General features: G+C 36.5%; 1 protein-coding gene across 3 annotated transcripts; it reads left to right on the top strand.

The window, feature by feature from the left end:
* Positions 1 to 5,261: 5,261 nt before the first annotated feature.
* On the top strand, positions 5,262 to 10,692 carry LOC130935600 (uncharacterized). Of its 3 annotated transcripts, none has more exons than XM_057865418.1 (9): positions 5,262 to 5,671; positions 7,307 to 7,465; positions 7,565 to 7,658; positions 8,638 to 8,757; positions 8,873 to 8,921; positions 9,186 to 9,285; positions 9,401 to 9,462; positions 9,637 to 9,695; positions 10,299 to 10,692. In XM_057865418.1, the coding sequence occupies exons 2-9, from the start codon at positions 7,314 to 7,316 to the stop codon at positions 10,401 to 10,403; spliced, it is 741 nt and encodes a 246-aa protein (XP_057721401.1). In that variant the 5' UTR covers positions 5,262 to 5,671; positions 7,307 to 7,313; the 3' UTR covers positions 10,404 to 10,692. The 3 variants fall into 3 exon arrangements, with proteins under 3 accessions (XP_057721401.1, XP_057721399.1, XP_057721400.1); XM_057865416.1 differs by having other exon boundaries at positions 7,303 to 7,465; XM_057865417.1 differs by lacking the exon at positions 5,262 to 5,671 and adding an exon at positions 6,161 to 6,940 and having other exon boundaries at positions 7,303 to 7,465.
* The last annotated feature ends 11,215 nt before the right edge of the window (positions 10,693 to 21,907 follow it).

The raw sequence follows: 21,907 nt of genomic DNA, 5'->3' as shown, positions 1-21,907 counted from the left end.
AGCTGAGTCACAATCTGAAAAGGTTCACCCAATTATGTGTCTGTGGCATGTATGTATCCGGTGGTAATACTGGAAGACAGAGTGCTTTGGGCCACAACCAAGACTCAATAAGTAGCTGTGTTCAAGAATCATTATACTTAGCTAGGAGAATCAATACACTATCTGGATTCTGAGTTCCTAAAGAAGCCAATCATTCTGAGTTTCAAAGGATAGAGTGAGATGCCAAAACTGTTCAGAGGCAAAAAGCTAAAAGCCCCGCTCATCTAATTAATACTGATCTTCATAGATGTTTTTGGAATTCATTGCATATCTCTTCTTTTATCTTATTTGATTTTCAGTTGCTTGAGGACAAGCAACAATTTAAGTTTGGTGTTGTGATGAGCGGATAATTTGTACGCTTTTTGGCATTGTTTTAGTTATGTTTTAGTATATTTGGTTTAGTTTTTAGTTTCAATTCACTTGCACCGAAGTGGATTTCTGGAGCTACAGAAGCCAATTGGCGCGCTCTCAACGGCGTTGGAAAGTAGACATCCTGGGCTTTCCAGCAATATATGATAGTCCATACTTTGCCCAAGATTTGATGGCCCAAACCGGCGTTCAAAGTCACCTTTAGAAATTCCAGCGTTAAACGCTGGAACTGGCACCAAAGTGGGAGTTAAACGCCCAAACTGGTACAAAAGCTGACGTTTAACTCCAAGAAGAGTCTCTACACGAAAATGCTTCATTGCTCAACCCAGCACACACCAAGTGGGCCCGGAAGTGGATTTTATGTCATTTACTCATCTCTGTAAAACCTTAGGCTACTAGTTCTCTATAGTAGGACCTTTTATTGTATTTAGATATCTGGGTAGCTATCTTTGTTCTTAGGCTATCTTAGATCATTGAGAGGCTGGCCATTCGGCCATGCCTAGACCTTGTTCTTATGCATTTTCAACGGTGGAGTTTCTACACACCATAGATTAAGGTGTGGAGCTCTGCTGTACTCGAGTATTAATGCAATTACTATGTTCTTCTATTCAATTCCGCTTGTTCTTGTTCCAGATATCACTTGTTCTTCAACTTGATGAATGTGATGATCCGTGACACTCATCATTTCACCTATGAACGTGCCTGACAACCACCTCCGTTCTACCTTAGATTGGGTGAATATCTCTTGGATTCCTGATACACGATGCATGGTTGATCGCCTGACAACCGAGCGCTCGCTGACAACGAGCCAGCCATTCCGTGAGATCAGAGTCTTCGTGGTATAGGCTAGAACTGATGGCGGCATTTAAGAGAATCCGAAGGTCTAACCTTGTCTGTGGTGACAGGGTGCGTTGAACATTTCCATGAGAGGATGGGAGGTAGCCACTGACACGGTGAAACCCTTGCATAAGCTTGCCATGGAAAGGAGTAAGAAGGATTGGATGAAGACAGTAGGAAAGCAGAGAGACGGGAGGGACACAGCATCTTCATGCGCTTATCTGAAATTCCCACCAATGAATACATAAGTATCTCTATCTTTATCTTTATGTTTATCGTATATCACCATATCCATTTGAGTTTGCCTGACTAAGATTTACAAGATGACCATAGCTTGCTTCATACCAACAATCTCCGTGGGATCGACCCTTACTCGCGTAAGGTTTATTACTTGGGCGACCCAGTGCACTTGCTGGTTAGTTGTGCGAAGTTGTGTTTATGCCATGGTATTGAACACCAAGTTTTTGGGGTTCATTACCGGGGATTATGAGAGTTGTGAAAAGTATTGTTCACAATTTCGCGCACCAACTATCCTCACCTTCAACTCAGTTTTCCAACCCTTCATAACTCAACCTGTACCTTTAGAACCCTTGCAATGGAGTCTGAAATTACTACAACAGACGAGACCAAAATCAATGGTGGTGGTGGTAGTGAGGACCGACACTTTTCCCAGCTTCTGCTTGTTTATACTTCATTGTGTTCTTCTTGGTAACACACACCACGATCTTCAGTTCCACTTTCATACTCTCTATTAAACCTTTGTTACAGGATGCTCCATTAAGATGAACCAGAGGTAACATTGAATTCCAAGTTGTAATCATTCTTGAATGGTTTTGGTTCGTAAAGAGACTCCCCATCATACTCTGTACCGGTTTCAAGTTTTACTGATGCTACTATTCGTCGATCCATGGTGATTTCTCCTATAGTAAACATCCATGGAGCGTTATTCACAACCGTACTTGACTCAGGACCTTCATTACCGACTACAATAGTGACAAGAATCCCCTTCTGTGTTGGTCCAAAACTACCGATCGACATGGCGTCTTCAGAGAACAATTGGTCGAGGTCCTCCTCATCACTACCACCATTATTAATTTCAGCCTCGTCTGTTGTAGTAGTTTCGGATTTTATGGTGGGTTTCAAAGGTGTAGGTTGGATTATGGAGGGATGGAAAAGTGAATTGATGTTGAAGGTGGGGGTAGTTTGAAAATTTTATTAAAAAATCAACAAAAAATTAGGATTTGGATACTTTTGTCATACGGAACCCATCTTCCATGGGTATAACGTTAATTTCCTTAGTTTATGGCTACTTTCGTCAGCGTTCGTAAACTTTATGGGTACTTTTGGTAGTATTTCCTTTCAATAAAGTCAATGAGTTTGAGGGCCACATCACACCACTACAAGCCGATTTTATAGGATAAAATTTCTAAAGCTCAACCTGCTTCATTAAAAATTTCACAGGTCAAATTTGTGGTCGTGATCCATTAATTATAGCCCAGTCCAAATTTATATATTGATCTATTAGTTATAGTTCGACCCAAATTTACCTATTAATCTGTTAGTTATAGGTCGACCCAAATTTACCTATTGATTTATTAGCTATAGCTCGGCCCAAAATTTACCCATAAATCAAAATTTGAACAAAATAAATAAAACGTATTTATTCAATAACACGAATTCTTGGATATAACAGAATTATTTAAAAAAACATTCATAGGTGGTTATCCAAATATCAGGGCCACGAAGTAACCGTGATATAACGTAACTTTATAAAAAGGAAAAACCCTAAGGAGAGCAGGTACCTTATTCATTTTGAATAATATTAAACTTACCTTATACTCTTTCTTATTTGAGCGTTGGAGTGTCTTTACAGGTGTCTACCACTGTTATTCCACTCGAAGCCGACGTATATCTCATCCAACCCAAGTGAAAGCAAGTTCAACCTTAGACTGGACGAGCTATACCACTCCTCAGGCTTGCCACACAAGAACAAATAATAATGTTAAAAAGACAATAAATTAAAATGATTTTATTTAACTTAATATTTATAATTTCATGCATGTTATAACAGTAGTTAGAGAATACAAAATAAAATAATTTTAACTCTTTTTTTATTTTCTTTCAAATAATTTTATTTTATTAAAACATATAATTCCTTATAAACTCTTAAATTTAGATCTTAAAACATGTATTGTAAATTCAAAACTCTAAGATTATGGCAATTTAAAAAAAAACCTATGAAATCAAAAACAAAGTCATTAATCATTATGTACATTGCTTTAAAAATGTTTAATTAACATTTATAAACATTAACAAAATAAGTTTTAAATAATTTATTATTCTCCTTGCTAAATTATTTTTTTATTTTATAATATATCATAAATCCTAATAGTTTGGGGTTGGGCCTTTTTCTCCTTAATCTTACTTAGTGCATTAATGTTATGAATTACCGAATATCGAGTAGAGCTTGATCTTTTGATTCGCATTCACTTGCCTCGTTTTAATAACTCTCAAACTTTAATCATATTGCAGTACAGTGTTTCCTCTCAATTCTAATTCAAACTAATACATAGTTACGAGAAACAAAAAGTCGAAATCCACTGGCTCGACCCATCTAACTTACCAAAAAAAAAAAACTGGTTGGATAAGAGATATTTATTCCCCAAAAAGTATAGTCCACTTAGTTTTTTTTTTTTGTCGGTGGATTGGACAACCCCCAATCTTAGGTACCCCAATGGATTGGACAACCCCCAATCCTAGGTACACAACACACCCACACACTCCTCACATAGGGGAGAAATGCCACTAGAGCCAAGGCTCATTGGCTAGTCCACTTAGTTTGTACCACTCAACCAGCAGGTTTGATGGAATGGGACAGGCAAATCCGATGGCCGTTCGCTTATTTGATTTTTTGTTTAAATCTGCCAAAGGCCCATACAACCCAAAAAGTCTACAATACTCTGCTTTTACCCCAAAAATAAAAATATTAAATAAATAAATAGAACACTCCCTTTGACCCCAAAAAAATAATCCTCCCACAACAAAGAATAAATACGGGTACACTTACAACTAGGGGTGGTAAACGGGCCTGAACCCGCCGGGCCGACTTGCGTAACTCGCCAAAAAAGGCGGGTTGGGCTGAAAAATTGGGACCGCCAAATAGAAAAAGCTCGCTTAACCCGCACCGCTTAAACCGCGGGCTTTGGCGGGCTTTGGTGGGGCGGGGCCCGCCCGGGCTTAGTATTTTTTAGCAAGGGGGTATTTTTACAATATTTTTTACCAAAACCCAACTTCTTCCAACCCAACTTACAGGAGAATAAAGATGAAAATTGAGTGTTTTGGATTATGTTTATTTTGTTTTAGAGACAATATTTATAATTATGTTTTGGATTATGCTTATTTTGCTTTGGGAACAATATTTATAATTATGTTTTCGATGAAAACTTAGTTTATAATTATGTTTATTAGATATTTATAATTACAAAAACTTTAGTGTTTGTGAATATAAAAATTATAATTTGTTTATACTTTTAGAAATTATAATAGTTAAAAGTAAAAAATAAAAGAGATTTTTTTATGTCTTTATATATATTATTTAATATTTAAAAGTAAAAAAAAAAGATATTTGGCGGGCGTGACCCGCCGGCCCGCCAGCCCGCCGTTAGGCGGGGCGGGCTGAGATTCTGGGACCGCCTCACAAGGCGGGCGGGGCAGGGCGGGGTGGGCTTCCCCGCTTGCCACCCCTACTTACAACTATGATTCTAAAAATCAAATTGGATTGACTGATTTGATCGGATCAACCGAAAATCGGTCCGATTAACTCAAAGAACCGTTTGACAAAAAATTGGTGTAAAAACCGGCCAAACTGAACGGCGACCCGGTTTTTGAAGGCTCACCGGTTTGGATCCATACGCCTCAAAATGGGTCGTTTTGTGTTTGTATTTTTTTTTTTTTTTTTTTTTTTTTTTTTTTTTTTTTTAAACAGCACAGATCAGAGAAAGAAGACCACCCCACCCGTTTCTCTCTCGGTGTCTCGCTCACAGAAAACCAAAATACCCTTCTCAGAGCAGCCACCACCCACCAGCCATCACAAACTCATCACCCAACCAGTCAAGGAGGTCGCCGAACCCTTCTCCTCGTTGCGGGTGCCGTCATCGCCTGTGGAACGGTCTGCTCGGCCCTCTTCTCATCGTTCGTCTTCTCCTCGCCGTCGGACGAAGGTCCGCGTCGAGCTCGTGGCGTCACCGTCGTGAAGGATTGCTGGGTCTTCGAGCTCTTTGTCTCTCTCCGAGCACGTTTCCCTGTTCGAGCTCTCTCTCGCTCTCTTTGTCCGAGCTCACTTCCCTGTTCGAGCTCTCTCTCACTCTCTCTGTCCGAGCTCACTTCCCTTCTCCGTCGCCGTCACTTCCTTCCTCCCTTGCTGCCGGTAAGCACTTCTGATTCAATTTATTTTTGCTTGTTTTGAGTTGATTTTGTGATTTAATTTGTTAATAATTCTGGTTTGTGATTCTCAGTTGCTGGGATCAATTTATTTTTGCTTGTTTTGAGTTGATTCTCTGATTCAATTTGTTAATAATTCTGATTGTGTGATTCTGAGTTGTTGGGTTTTATGATTCTGAGTTTGGATTTTTTGCTTATTTTTTCTGTTTTTCGAATTTGGATGCTAAGTTTTCTTGAATACTATGGATAACCGTAAATTTGCCAAGCCCTTGAAGCTGATCCTGGAAAATTTTGAATCCAAGGATAATTTTGATGATGATGCTGTTGTTGATCAACAAAGTGAGATTTTTGAGTTGTGGAAGATGGTTATGGGTAGGCTTGCATTGCCATTATTGATTGATCTTTGTGACAAAGCTGGATTGGACCCTCCACCGTGTTTCATGTCCCCGCGGAACTTAAGATGATGATTTCGGAGCGTTCTAGTGTTGTTGTGGCTAGGGTGCTTGTGTACAGAACTGGGGTACCTGTCTGGGAATAATGACCTCTGGAAGAAGAAGTTTGAGGAGGAGTTCGGGGAAGCTGGGAGTATAGTGAAGTTCTTTAAGGATTATTTTGCTTTACACTGGGAATCAAAGAAGAGATCGATGCAGCTGGTTTTTTATGCATTATTCCCAGCACGGAGAGATTTTAATCCTTTTGGAAATTTTTTATTGCGTTTAATGATAAAATATGGATGAGTTATTATGTGAAATTACAAAATTTTGAATTTTATTAGTTTAGAAATCATTGAATTTGGATGTTTGATTGTTTGAAATTGTATATTGAATTTTTAATAATTTTATTGTATATCTAACTAAACCTGATCGACCATGGTTGGACTACGGTTGGACCATGGAACCATTGAATCCGTCACTTGACCGGTTCAATGACCGGTTCGGTTCTCGCAACCTTGCTTGCACCACACCAAACCGCCCCCTCTCTTGTCATCTGGCTCTCATCCTCGCTTCCTCAGCCACGAAGCCCGCCGGCCAGGCATCTGCTCCGAGCCTTCTCTGAAGATGACTTCAGTTTCTGCTCCAGACGCAAGCTCCAGCGACGCTGCCGCCGAAGACTCCCCTCCATCTTCCATCTCCATTGCCGAAGACTCCCCTCCTATCCAGCCTCCAGCACCATCGCCGTCGCCACCGCCGCCGCCAGACTCCCCTCCATCCGTCCTCTCTACATCTCTGCTTGGATCTGAGACTGCCCTCAGCTGGTAAGCCCTCCCATCCAACCTCCAGTTCCCTCGATGGCGGCACCGTCAGCCTCCCCTCCATCCCTCCTCTACTCCGCCCCCTCTGTCTTCTGTGTTCTACTGATATTGCTGGGATCTGTGTTGGATTAAATTTTCAAATCCACAACAATTTGATGATAATTGTAGATTTTAATTTGTTAGTGTGTGTGTGTCTATATATAGTAAAATTTTAGTTATGGATGTGGTGAATTAGAAAACATGCTGGCAATTATCAGGGAAATTAATCATTTTTCTATCTTATATCATATATGCAAATCCCATGCATTAAATTGGAAGCTTCTTTAGTTGTTTTGGTGATTGATTGAATATTTGGTTGTGATTAGTTAGCAGAATAATGGCAGAAGATCTGGTTCTAGATACTGCAATCAGAGACTGGGTGCTGATCCCTCTCTCTGTGGTTATGGTTCTAATTGGTGTGCTCCGGTATTTTGTCTCTAAGCTTATGCGCTCTTCCCAAACCCCTGATGTCAAAATTGTCAAAGAAGGGTAATTCCCTCTCCCCATTCAACACTATTATGTAGCTTTTTTCTTTTTGTAATTATCTTTAGTGTAACATCAGGGTGATTTCTGGTGATATTTATTAAGGCAAATTATGCTTAGAGCTCGGAACCTGCGTGCCGGAGCGAATTTCATTCCAGCGAAGGCTTTCCGTGCCCGCAAGATTTACTTTTGTAACGAGGTTTGTTTACTCAAATTCCATATGGTTTAGATGTGTACTATTATCTTGATTGGGGGAAATTTAAGTTGCAGGGTAAATGGTCAAATTCGTCCCTGAAAGATCACTCGTTCTCTAAATTAGTCCTCAAAAGGTTTTTTTAATTAAATTCGTCCTTCAAAGATTTTAAATTAATTGCTTTAGTCCTTTTGTCATTTTCTTTGTTGATCGCGCCAAAATTTGTTGATATGGAACGTTAAGTGATACTACAACGCACACATAGGAATCTTAATTGACAGCATGATAAGTTTAAGAAATTAGATCAAATCAAAACCTAATTGAGAGGCGAACTTAAGGCATTGGAATCCCTCAATTTGGTTGATTTGATCTAATTTCATAAACCTATCATGTTAGTTGCCAATTAGGACTACTAGGTGTGTGTTGTGGTGTTACTCAACGTGTTACATCAACAAATTTTGACGCCATTAGCAACGGAAGTGACGGAAGGACTAAAATGATTAACTTAAAATCTTTGAAGAACGAATTTGATTTAACAGAATCTTTTGGGACTAATTTGAAGAATGAGTGATCTTTACTAATTTGACCATTTACTCTTAGGTGCATTTACTGTCTGTTGTTGTGGGGCAAGTAGTTAAAATCTAGATTTTACATAAAATCGAAGGATAACATTGAAAACGTAAAACATGAAAGTGTAACATGATTCAAATTGTAAAATCATTTGATTTAATGGAAAATTTCAGAATCGATTGACTTGATCAAAATAGTAATATAATTTTAAGAGTTAAATCAAGAATATAACCACTTATATTGTGCGATTTTACGGCACGATCTTATTTGCTTTTGCTCGAACTTTGTTCCTCTGTTCCGCTGCTGGATATTTGAGGAACAAATCTGAATTTTCATTTGACATATCTACAACAGTCTAAAATTCTTTACAAGTTAATAACAACTAAACTAATTGTTACTTTTATATTTGTTGAAGGAAAATGGGCTGTTGTTTGTTCCAAAGGGCCAAGCGCAGAATCCGCAAGCTCAGATGTTCTCCGATCCAAACATGGCCATGGATATGATGAAGAAAAACCTTTCTATGATCATTCCTCAGGTGTAAAAATTAAATTTACATACCATTTTGGATAGGATATTGGATTGCACTCCTTACATGTTACGAATGCTATTTATAAGATGTAATAACTTTGTTGTTTCCTCTTGTTCCACAGACTCTTACCTTTGCTTGGGTGAACTTTTTCTTTTCTGGTTTTGTAGCAGGTAATTTTTTACACTTTGCTTTCCTTCCTAATTTCATCCCCACTTGGCAATTCTTCAATAATTGGAATCTTTTTTCTGTGTGTGCCTCTGTATGTTTCTCCAGTGTTTCTGTTTATATAAATTTTCTTAAGCCGTAATTTGAACTTTTTCGTCATTGTTAATAACTATGCAACTGCCGTTTTACATAGCACATACATTTCATTCCTTATGTTAGTGCCATAGAATCACTAATTTTGTTTTGTTAAATGTTTATCTCTCTTGCAGCCAAGATACCCTTTCCTCTGACACAGAGATTTAGGTCGATGTTACAGAATGGAATAGACCTAAGCACAGTAGATGTTAGCTATGTTAGCAGCCGCTCCTGGTAATTTTCATTTTAATGGAACTTGTGAATCCCCCTCCCCCCTTCTTTTTTTTCTCCACTGGATGTATTCATCTACTTGTTTCATTCAAGTTTAACTGCTGTGATCACATTTTAGGTACTTCCTCAATTTGTTTGGATTACGAGGATTGTTTAGTCTCATCTTGGGGGAGGAAAATGGTTAGTTATGGTTTGAAAACTGGGTATTTTTATATATGTGCTTTTAGTTATATCCTCTATTTCATGAATTTGATTTTTTTTAAATAATATATTCTGCATTTTTTTCATTACTTTTCCAAATCTTAGATAAGAATGATCACTAACTAGAATGCTGATGTGTTGTTTTCGCTACAGCTGTGGATGATACACAACGTATGATGCAAATGGGTGGATTTGGAATGGACCCTTCAAAGGTACACACATATCAGTGACTTTATAGGTTTTCATAAATGAGAATATCAATCTTTACTCTCTTGTCAAATATGATTTCTTTTTTTTTTCACCTTTTTATGTTTATGGCATTTCTAATTGAATTCTTCCTCCCGTTCTTTTCTAACCAAAAATGATAAATTCTGGCATATACATTTCGTGTTTTCTTCCTGGGGGAAGGGGTGGAATTGGGATTTGGATTCTCTAAAGTTTGAATTTCACTTTCGTAAAGTGTGATCTCTCACCATTTATTTTATAGGTGGGACTAAAAATAAATATGAGAGAGAAACCATTCAAGAGTAGAAGATCACACTTTACCCTCTAAAGTACAAATTTAAAATTTAGAGGATCCAAATTCGTGGAATTGTGTGTGTGTGTGTGTGTTGTCATCGTTGTGTAATTTGAACCATGTGTTAAGAGAAGAAAAAAAGAAGTGGTCTATGCTCAAGGACTTGGGTAATCTGTAGTGTTATGGTTGTGCTTCAATGATGAAAATGGGAAAATAAATTGAATATAGTGAGCTGTAATTGGGAGTCGAATGAATATGCAATCTAAGTCTTTTTCCCCCCTAAAAATTTTGTTTGCAGGGCTCGAGTGCCGAGAAAGACAATCTTGACATAACACAACATGATTGGGCCTTACCAAATTTCGAGCAACGTGCTGAAGCTGTGTTAAGGAAAGTTATCAATTGATCAATGTTATGCAATAGGGAGTTTAGTTGCTTGCATTAACAGGAGGATACGAGCCAAACTGTATAACCATAGCGAAAGATGTTGCTGATCGTGTTGAAGCTATTAGTGTATTTTCAAGGCGAAAACCTTTCGTTATTATTAGAAAGCACTGATAACCAGAGATTAAATTACACATTAGTTGCATATTTTTTTCTGAATGTCCATAATCATGAGAAACATGAATTTTTCCCGTGAAACGTTCAACTTTGTGCCGTGTTTTAAGTCATACTACTACTGTCTTTATCCATAACTTGCTGGCTTGATGCACTAACTTTATTTGTGGAAATTATTATTATTGTTCCTATTTTTGGATTGGCATGGAAAATTGGGAAATATTATTATTCCTATTATTGTTCCTATTCAAGTACCTCACCTGGCTATGAGAGTGTATATATTACAGCCGTTTGAAATACACCCTCATCGCGGTGAACAGTGTCTCTTCCCTCTTATTTGTATTTAACAACCAACAACTGGATAGGGATAAGGTATTTGTATTACCTCTTCCCTCTTATTTTTGAGTTATTCTATTTGCTGCACATATCGAAGGCTTGTAGACGTTTATTCCACGCTCTATGAGCTCAAAATTTGTGCTAAATCAATTCTCAACATCTACTTCTGTCGGATCCTCTTGCTCTTGTGCATTGAGGATTGTTTCAAGCTTGATGAAACATCATTGGATACCCTTTACTATTTTGAACTGTTTTGGGGTATGGTTTTCTCTTAGGATTTGATGTTTTGTACTTTTGTTTGTATTTTTATTTTTATCTTCACAAAGGGAAAACGTTTGCAAGCAAATGAATCGTGTCAATTTGATGTTTTTATTCAAATCACTTTTCTATTGTGGACGGTCTTGTGCTGATTAGCTCTTCCTCACATCATCAGTGCATAACATAAACATAAGCTATATCGACTCCTGCCATCGTGTCTCTTGGTTGTGTTGTTTTTTCCCCAAAATAAACATATCTGCGTTTTGGCAAACATTTAAATTGCCATTCATCCACCAGTACAAGTCGGCACAGTTGGATAAGAGTGTGTGCTTAGTTATCTTTTCTGGATTTGATTTTTCCTGGAGGATGAGATTGGAATTTGCTTAAAAGGGTTATTCATTGTGTCAGGGGCGGAGCTAGATAAAATGTTAGAGGGGGAGCCAAAAATATTTATACAATAAAATAAGATTAAAATAAAATTTTAAGGGGAGTTAAACTGAAATCTACATATAATTTACATGTAAAAAATTAAAATTAGGGAACAATGCCCCCTTTCTATGTATGTAGTTCCGCCCTACCTTTGTGTGCCTTTGGCATGCTTGAGGGATTAATCATTGAATTTTCCGCTTGGTAGATATTCTTGTGAAAAAAAAAATTTGCTATTCATCTTAGTACATAAATTTAAGTATAAAAATAAAAAATAATATTTGCACTAATTTTTTTTATGGGATAAAAAAAATTTCTAAATCTTCTCTCACTTCTTTTCAATAAATTTTAGGATTGAGTATATTCTTTGTTCTAACATTTGCGATATTTTTTAAAAGTATCTTTAAAGTTTAGTTGTATTTAATTTTATCTATAACGTTTTCGATTTTTGTCAAAAATATTTCTAAACGATAACTTCATGTAAAATATTAGGAATAAAATTGAAACTTTTAGAGATAGTTTTGACACAAATTGTAAACGTTAAGGTCAATGTTAGGACAAAATTAAATGAAATTAAATGCTAGGAATATTCTTTTAAAAAAACTTAAATGTTGGAGACAAAAAATATATTTTATCCTAATTTTTAATACTAAAATAAATCATGTAGTGATATATATATATATATATATATATATAACATTCATCTAAAATAAAAGACAGTTGACTAAAATTTATGAAATTATTAAAATTTAGAGTGATGCTATATGTACAAGTATTTTTGTAATCAAATTCAACCAAGTTGATGTAAAGTACGACGAAAAAAAAAAAGCATGTGTACCTTACTACTACTCAATTTTTTCGTGCTCTCTGTAGCACACAAATTTTTGTTAGAGAGCAAAGAAATTCATTAGTATAGCACACAAATTTTTTAAGCATAGCACAAAAGATTTTGCACATAACACAAATTTAATGATATAGCACAAATTTTTGCTATGAATGTATTTTGTTAGTTAGGTTAGTCAATGTCCTGGACATGTATTTCTTCAAAAATTTCTATGCTATGCACTAAGATTTGTGTTGTATACCAAAATTTATGTGTTGTGTGTAATTCACTAGCATTATATATAATTTTTTACATATAGCACACAAATTTTTACATATAGCACTTAAATTTCTGTGCTGCACATAAAAATTTATGTGTTATGCACCATTGTGCCCGCCCACTGAAATTTATGTGTTGTGCATATTTCATTGATACAATATACAAATTCTTGCACATAATACATAAATTTTTGCACATAGCACACAAATATTTTGTTAGTTGGGTGAGTTAATATTTTCGATATGTAGTCTTTCAAAAAAATTTTGACAATAAATTAAAATTTATGTGCTATGCATATTTCACTAGTTGGGAGAAGAAGATGAAGATGAGGAGGACGATGATGAAGATAATAAAAGAGGATGAGAAGGAAAAAAAGAGAAGAAGAAATTAAACAATAACAAGCAGTGATGATAGGTGATGAAGACAATGACAAAAATCTGAAAACTGGCCGGTTGAACTGGTCCAACTGCAAACCGATCACTAATACAGTTTGATCTACGGCCAAAAACCGCTCAATTGAAAACCGCTTTTTGAACTGTTTAACCGTCCAAGAACCAGCCGGTCAGACTGAATCTGGACCCACCGATCCTGATGAAACGTCGCTGTTTAAGATTTTGTGCCTAGGGATAAAAAAATCCTCCTCCTCCTCGAGTCATTTCTGATTCTGCTATTCCTCAGACTCTCTCCTCTCTCAGCTCTCAACCCTAGGTTACAGCCTCTGCCATCGCCGTAAGGAGAGACTCAGCGCCGCCGCCGTCCATTGCGCTCAGGGGCCACTGCCGCAGTGAGTGAGAAACTGCCGTCGTTTGCCGCATTATCGTCGTGCTTCGAGTCTTCCCCTGTTCACTCTCATGATCTCACCAATCACAGTTTCTTCCACGAGCTCGTTATCCGTTGTTGTCTTCCTCTGCTCATCCCCGCTTCATATGGCTGCCCGTGGTGGCTCCGTGGACTGTGGTAACTATGAAGATTATAGCTGCTACGGAAATTATTAGAAGCCCCAAAACCCCAACAATTGATGCTACATTGCTACTATAGGAATAGCTACATTGTTTTTCTTCTTCTCGATTATTTTGATGCGTTGGTTGCATGATGATGCAGAACCACATAACTAAAGATTTTGCCACACAATAGCATTTTCAGTTTAAAATAAAATGATTAAAATTAGATCAAAAATTAAGAATATCTTTGATTACTACTCATTAGAAACTTTAGACTTTGGATTTTGGACTATTTGTTATTAACTAAGCATGCATGCCTCAATGATAGTGAACCTTTAATTTCTTTGATCTATCAAGGAGTTCACTTGGAACTAAACCAGTGAAGTTGTTATTCACTTATTCTCCTAGTTTCTGCTAAAAGAGAAATAGCTATGACACCCTTTTCTCTTTTATAAATAGGGGATTAACTTATAAAAAATTTAGTAGGACTGTATATGATTTAGTTAATCCAAAAATTAATCTATTTTTTGGTTAATTCAAAATTTAATTTTGGTTAATTAACCAAATTATTATACGATAAAACTGGTTAGTAACCGATTATAAAATTTAAAAATTAGTTTTCAACGAGTTATAAAAATAAAAACTAGTTTTAAAAAAAATTGGTTTTTGAATAAAAAATTGGTTTTTTAAAAAATAAAACCGGTTTTTTGACAAAAAACCAATTTTTAACTAAAAAATCGATTTTTAAATTAAAAAACCAATTTTCTAAAAAAACTATTGTTTTAAATTGAATTTTGAATCTAAAAATTAAAATTAAAATTTTTTAAAATTTTGTTTTGGTTAATTGATTTTAATTTTTTAAAATTAAAATAACAAGAATGAATACATTACTTCGCTAGTTGGATTAATTTTACGTTTTCTACTAATGTGGGTCTTGTAATAACCTTGTATATTTTCTTTGTGATTGCTAGAAGGTTGCTATTATCAATTTGGATCCTGCTAATGATTCATTACCGTAACCTTCTCTATCTTCGATTTTTATTATCCAAAGTGTTTCAGTTTAGTTGTATGATCCAATTGATGTGTTTTCGTTAATATAAAAATATAGCTATAAATGTGCTGTGAACATTGAGGAGCTTGTGAAACTCAGTGATGTAATGGCAGAACATTCTCTTGCTCCAAATGGGGTAAGCCACTTACATAGCTTTTCATGTTAATGTGTATTTTTTCTTCTTAAACTGAATTCTAAGATCTGAGTAGGTGGGTCTCCCTTGAATTCCTTAAGCATGGATACATGAAAAACAGGGTGAATAGCACTTCCTGGGGGGCAACTCTAACTGATAGGCAACAACACCCACTTTAGCCATTACTTTATAAGGCCCATAAAATCTCTTACTGAGCTTCTGGCTCTGCCTAATTTCGACCAATCTTTGGCGATAAGGCTGAAGCATCAAAAGCACCCAATTTTTCACCTCAAAGGATTTCTCACGTCGATGATTGTTAGCCTGTTTCTTCATCCTCTCTTTGGCCTGCTGCAGATGATGGAGTAGCTCTAAATTAAGGATGTCTCTCACCCGCAAGAGTGCATCAACATCCTACACAGTAGAAGACTTGGCTACATATCCCAGAATAGTTCTCACCGCTACCCAATATAAAGCTTTATGAGGCGGCATCTGGATGGAGGAATGATAGGAGTTGTTATAACAATATTCAGCCCAACATAAATAGTCATACCAGCCGGTAGGATGAGCATGAGTGAACACCCTCAAATATTGCTCAAGAGATTGGTTGACCACCTCAGTCTGATTGTCGCTTTGGGGGTGATATGCCGTGCTATAGTGCAGTTTCGTCCCACTGCATAAGAAAAGTTGTTTCCAAAACTTGCTTAGGAATAAGGGATCTCTATCTGACACAATTGTAGCAGGAAACCCATGGAGTTTGACAACCGAATTAATGAATGTTTGAGCTATTGCCTTGGTTGTGAATCCCGATTTGAGAGCCTCAAAATGTGCTACCTTGTTGAATCGATCCACCACTACCATGATCACAGTAAAACTAAAAGATTTTGGCAGTCGTACCACAAAGTCCATAGATAAATCGTCCCATGTCCGGATTGGTGTGGGAAGTGGTTGAAGGAATCCTTGGGGTTTAGAGGGCATGTACTTCATCATTTGGCATTCATGGTACCTGTCAACAAATAGAACTACATCCTGTCGCATGCCAGGCCAAAAAAAGAGCTCACAAAGACCCGTATAAGTTTTCAACACACCACCATGTACTGCTGTCATAGCTGAATGAAACTAATGAAGGAGCGTTGATTTAAGATCTTTATAGTCAGGTAATATATCTTCCCTCCATACAAAAATAATCTACCCTAAACCCATATTCAAAGCTCAACCTTCCTTCCTACCATTTCTCCATCATTCCTGGCATCTTTTCTGTATTTTTGTGGGCCTGCAGAAGTTTAGGAATGATAGCAGATTGAGTTGTGGTGAATGCCTGGAATTGGGGAGCAATATCCTCCAATTCATTTTGTCTCGATAATGCGTTTGCCACCTGATTATGTTTTCCAGGCCGATACTCAATTTCAAACTCATATTCTAGTAACTTGCTCATGTACTTCTGCTGCTCTGGTGTTAGTATCACTTGAGCCGTCAATTCCCTCAGGTCTTGATGATCCGTTTTGATCACAAATTTTCTGCCAAGTAGATAGTGCCTCTATTTTGTTACAGCTTAAGTAACTACATATAGTTCCCTTACATATGCGGAGGCTTGAGCCATTCTCATTCCCAATTTCTTAGTAAAGTAAGCAAGCGGATGTCTGTCTTGGGTCATGACAACACCTATGCTCGTGCTCGATGCATCAGTCTCTACTACAAGCATCTTGGAGAAATTGGGTAGGGACAACACATGGGTGTGCAATATGATCTGCTTCAAGTGGTAGAACGCTCTTTTGGCTTCTAATGTCCAATGAAAGGCATTTTTCTTTAGTAGCTCCGTGAGAGGAAAAACCAAATCTGCATAGTTGGTGACAAATTTGTGGTAGTAACCAGTGAGGCCTAAGAAACCGCATAGCTACTTAATTGTTTTTGGGACGGACCATTTATCAATTGCTTCTACTTTAGCCGGATCCACACGTACTCCTTCTCCGGATACATGTCCAAGGTAATCCACTTGTTCTTGATAGAATGAGCATTTGGACAGTTTTGCAAAAAATTCATGCTCCTGCAGCACTGCTAAAGCTTGCCTCAAATGATGCAAATGTTCATCCTTAGTTTTGCTATACACAAGGATATCGTAAAAAAAAAAACAGCTATAAACCTCCTTAAGAATGGTTGAAAAATCTTGTTCATGGTGGCTTAGAACGTTGAAAGGGCATTCGTTAGGCCAAAAGGCATAACAACAAATTTATAGTGCCCATGATGGGTTCTAAATGCAGTCTTCCCAATATCAGTAGCTCTCATTCGTATTTGGTGGTATCCGCTCCGGAGATCTAACTTGGAGAAGATATAGCACCATGATGCTCATCAAATATTTCTTCAATAGTGGGTATTGGAAACTTATCCTTCACTATGATAGAATTTAGAGCACGATAATCAATGCAGAATCTCCACCCTCCATCTTTCTTTTTCACTAATAAAACCAGACTTGAGAATGCACTTTGACTATCCCTTATAACTCCTGTCTGCAACATCTCTTGGACCAACCTTTCCATCTCTTCCTTATGAAATTAAGGATATTTGTATAGTCTTATACTGACTGGGGTTGCACCTGGTATCAAGTGAATGGGGTGATTCAATGTCCTTGGTGGGGGGAAATGTGGTGGGTTCCACAAAAACATCAGCGTATTTCTCCAAAATTGGCTTCGCTTCTGCCTCTATGGGTTAACCAGCTGCTACTCCTACACTGGTCTCGGTAGTATCCAGACAAAACATAAATAACATAGCTTGGTTGTTAGCTAATTTCTGTAATTCACTACATAATAAATTATTCTCCTTTAATAATCTCTCCCCCTTAAAAACCACCCATGATCCGTCTACTTTAAATTTCATAAAGAGCTTCATGTAATTCATCTTAAAAGTCCCCAATCCCATCATCCAGTGAACCCCTAACACTATATCAGCATCCTTTAAATCTAAAACAAATGTATCATCAGTAAAATCGTACCCTTGAATATGCAGAAGTAAATCTTTGCACTTCGCGAAGCAATCAATCGTCTTTCCATTTTCCACCATAACTTGCAAGACGTTAGTTGGTGTAAGCGGTTGACTCAGTCTCTTGGCCACTAATCTTTTCACAAAATTATGCGTGTTTCTGCCATCCACAAGAATAAGCAGTGGTTTATTATTCACCCTGCCCCTCACCCATAATGTCTCGGGGTGAAACTCCCTTTTCATTGCGTTCAAGTTGATTCTGGGCACAGCCTCCTCTTCATCATCCTTATTTTCCCCTTCTATATATGCTTTATGATAAACCCCAATTTTGTGGTTTATCTTGTGCTTAATTTAGAGGATTTTATCAACTTTTCTCACATTTATTCAATGAAATAGTATGGTTTTGTGAATCTCTCCTTATTTGTGTTTAAGAGTGAAAACATGTTTTTAGACCTTAAAATTGCTAAATTTAATTTACTTAATTCCATTCAATACCTTGATGTGTTTGTTGAGTGATTTCAGGTTCATAAGACAAGTGTTGGATGGAATAAGTGAAGAAAAAAAGCATGAAAGTGGAGAATTCATGGAAAAACTTAGATTTGGAGTGTTTAGAGCGACGCGCACGCGTGGCAGACGCGCACGCGTGAAGAGGTGCATCGTCAAAGGCGACGCGTACGCATGACAAGAAAAAGCCAAACGACGCGTACGCGTGACCCATGCGTACGCGTCACAATCAGCACGTGACCTTGATAAACCACTATTTTATGGTTTATCTTGTGCTCAATTGAGTGATTTTTATCAACTCTTTACCCACTTATTCATACTATTCGCATATTTTACATTTTCCTTCCTGATTTTGTGCTATGATTGAAAACATGCTTCTTTGATCTTATATTTGCTTATTATTAATCCTCTCTTATTACCATTAGATGCCTTGATATGTGTGTTAAGTGATTTCAGAGATTACAGGGCAGGAATGGCTTAGAGGATGGAAATGAAGCATGCAAAAGTGGAAGGAATACAAGAAGTTAAAGGAACTACAAAGCTGTCAGCCTGACCCTCTCGCACTAAAACGACTATAACTTGAGCTACAGAGATCCAAATGACACGGTTCTACTTGCGTTGGAAAGTTAACGTCTGGGACTTCGATTTGATATATAATTTCCCATAGTGGCCGTACAGATAGGCGACGCGAACACGTCATTCACGCGGACGTGTCGCATCTGCGAAAATCAGCGTGGCAGATTTCACAAACAGCGAATCCTGGGCTATTTCCGGCCCAGTTTCAAGCCCAGAAAACACAGATTAAAGGCTGAAAAGTAGAGAAATAAAGGGACACTTCAGATTAGACTCATAATTCACTTTTTAGGATTTAGATGTAGTTTTTAGAGAGAGAGGCTCTCTCCTCTCTCTTAGGATTTAGGATTAGGATTTTTAGAAATTAGGAATTTATCTCATCTTCACATCAGGTTCAATATTTCTTTATTTTGACTTCTCTTCTACTTTGAGATACTTTAATGCTTTTATTTGTATTTGATTTATGTTGCCCAATTGGCTTATGAACTTTTCTATGTTAGATTTCATTGCTTCGAATGTATGTTATTTGAGGTATTCCAGATATTTATGATTTTAATTTAGCTTTCTACATTCTTGGCTTTGGTTGATTAATTGGTGACTCTTGGGTTATCAAACTCATTGTTGATTGAAAATTGGAATTCTTCAAGAATTGATTCGAGATCCAATAACTCTAACTTTTCCCAAGGAAAGACTGGGACTTGAGGATTCGAATTAATTCATCTACTTAACTTACTTTCATAGTTAGAGGTTAACAAAGTAGGAGAAAACTCCAATTCTCATCACAATTGATAAGGATAACTAGGATAGGACTTCCAGTTCTCATACTTTGCCAAGAGTTTATTTTACAGTTATTATTATTTTATTTTACTTGTCATTCAACTAACCTTTTACCTTAATCCAAAACCCCAAAACATACCTTTGCATAACCAATAATAAGAACATACTTCCCTGCAGTTCCTTGAGAAGACGACCCGAGGTTTAAATACTCGGTTATCAATTTTAAAGGGGTTTGTTACTTGTGACAACCAAAACGTTTGCACGAAGGGATTTCTGTTGGTTTAGAATCTATATCTACAACGCGACTATTTTTATAAAATTCTTTACTAGCAAAAATCCTAACGTCAGACCTCATTAAAGGCAAAACGCTGGGGGGCGAATTCTGAGCTGCCCAAACCCAAATCTAACTCATTTCTGAGACTATTTCATGCAGAGTTCAAGATGGGTCAAAGGGGGGAGCAATTAGATTAGGTTAGGAATCATGTAGGTTAGTTTTCTAGAGAGAGAAGCTCCCTCTTCTCTCTAGAATTATGGTTCTTAGGTTAATTTTCCTCTTAGATTTAGGTTTAATTCTTGCTTTCATCTACTTTTGCTTGCAATTTATTGTTCTTTCATCCTAGCTTTTCTAGTTTTACTTGTCATTTTCTTTATTTTATTTCTTTTATGTTGATGAACTCTTGTTACTTTGATTTTTCTTTAATGTAATTTGATGTTTTAAGTTTCTTTTATGTTCTTATGGTTAATTGTTTTGTTTATTGTTGATTTCTTGCATTGGGTAGTTGTAGATTTTATCATTCTTGCAATTTGAAGTATTTTAATGGAACATAGAAAAGAGCTTGAACAAAACACCTAGTGAGATTTGAGCTTTAATTGTGTGGTTGTACATTTTCAACCACAAATTTTGTTCTTGTGTGTTATACTCCTTTATGATTGTAATCTTAGAATTGCTTGAATCTTTATGTCCTATATTTGATGTTTTGAATACATTTAGTATGATTGAGGCCATTTTTTGAAATTAAAATCACTAAACCATATGGCCAACCCGTACATCTACCTTTTTAAACCACTTTTGAGCCTTTTAATCCCCCTTTGTTCTAATATTAAGCACATCTTTTGCCTTAAGAAAAAAATCATTAATGTTCATGGATTGTATCTTTGATTAGCTTGGGTTTGAGGAGTGTGTGTTAATCAAGTGTGGGAGAAATTTGTGAAAAACATTGGTAGAAAGTTACTTTGGGTATTCATGGTGAAATTTTGGAAAAATGGATAAACACTCATATATTTATCACTTAAAACATATGCATCTCTTTTTGATGATAAAAAAAATTTTTGGTGTACATACTATGTTTTAAAAAAAAGAAAAGAAATGATAATAAAAATAAAAATAAAGGATGCATATGTGTGTGAATTGGAAAGAAGATGCATGAGTGAATAAGAAAAAGAATGAATGGGAAGTTAGGTTGGTTTCTTTTGTGTAAATAGGTTAATATAGGATTAGGTGGGACACTTGAGCTAATCAAAGATCTAATATACTAGTCCACTTAACCATATTAATCCTACCCTTACCCTAGCTCCATTACAACCCTTCAAAGACCTCATGATATTTGTATTCATGCATCAAGTATTAGTTGATTGTTAGATGACTAGCAAATATTAGAAAGCATGACTAAAGGAGAATTGAGTGATTAAGCCCTAAACACTGAGCGACTAGAGTGTATACATATCCGGTGAGGGGTTCGATTGCTCAATTCTATGCTTCCGTCTCTTCTCTTGTATCTTCTTGCAAGTTGCTTGTTAGTTTTTGAAAACTTCAAATCAAATATTTGGACATTGGTTATATTGCTATATTTTTTTACCTTAGCCCTAAGGTTTTATTTTGGATTGATTGAGATTCCATTGTTTGTTTTTGCCAAACTCAATAAGGACCATAGTATAGATATAGATAGATAGCATTTTGCATAGTTGCATGCATATAAGTATTTGCATTGAATAAGTTGTTTGCCCTTTTATCCTTCTCCTTTGATTGTGATTAATTAGCATGAGGACATGATATTGTTTAAGTGTGGGGGAATTGACGAATCCATATTTGACGATAAATTTTGGATTGATTTGAGTGGATTTCATCATATAAACCCATATTTATTCATCCAAATAGCATACTTTTGTGTTAGCTCCCTAAATTGAGCTTAATTGTGAAAACATGCTATTTTGTGCTTAATTTAACCAATTTTATTCCACTATCATTCCATTCAATGCCTTGATATTTTTGATGAGTGATTTC

The sequence above is a fragment of the Arachis stenosperma genome, chromosome 6 (assembly GCF_014773155.1).
Source record: "Arachis stenosperma cultivar V10309 chromosome 6, arast.V10309.gnm1.PFL2, whole genome shotgun sequence".
Lineage (NCBI taxonomy): Eukaryota > Viridiplantae > Streptophyta > Magnoliopsida > Fabales > Fabaceae > Arachis > Arachis stenosperma.
The sequence above is the reverse complement of the archived record's forward strand: the minus strand, read 5'-3'. Positions and strand labels throughout refer to the sequence as shown.

Coding starts and splice junctions, on each gene's coding strand:
- LOC130935600 (XM_057865418.1), top strand. CDS start 7,314: ATGGCAGAAGATCTGGTTCTAGATACTGCAATCAGAGACTGGGTGCTG. Junction 7,659..8,637: donor AGATTTACTTTTGTAACGAG/GTTTGTTTACTC, acceptor TATTTGTTGAAG/GAAAATGGGCTGTTGTTTGT. Junction 9,286..9,400: donor TATGTTAGCAGCCGCTCCTG/GTAATTTTCATT, acceptor ATCACATTTTAG/GTACTTCCTCAATTTGTTTG.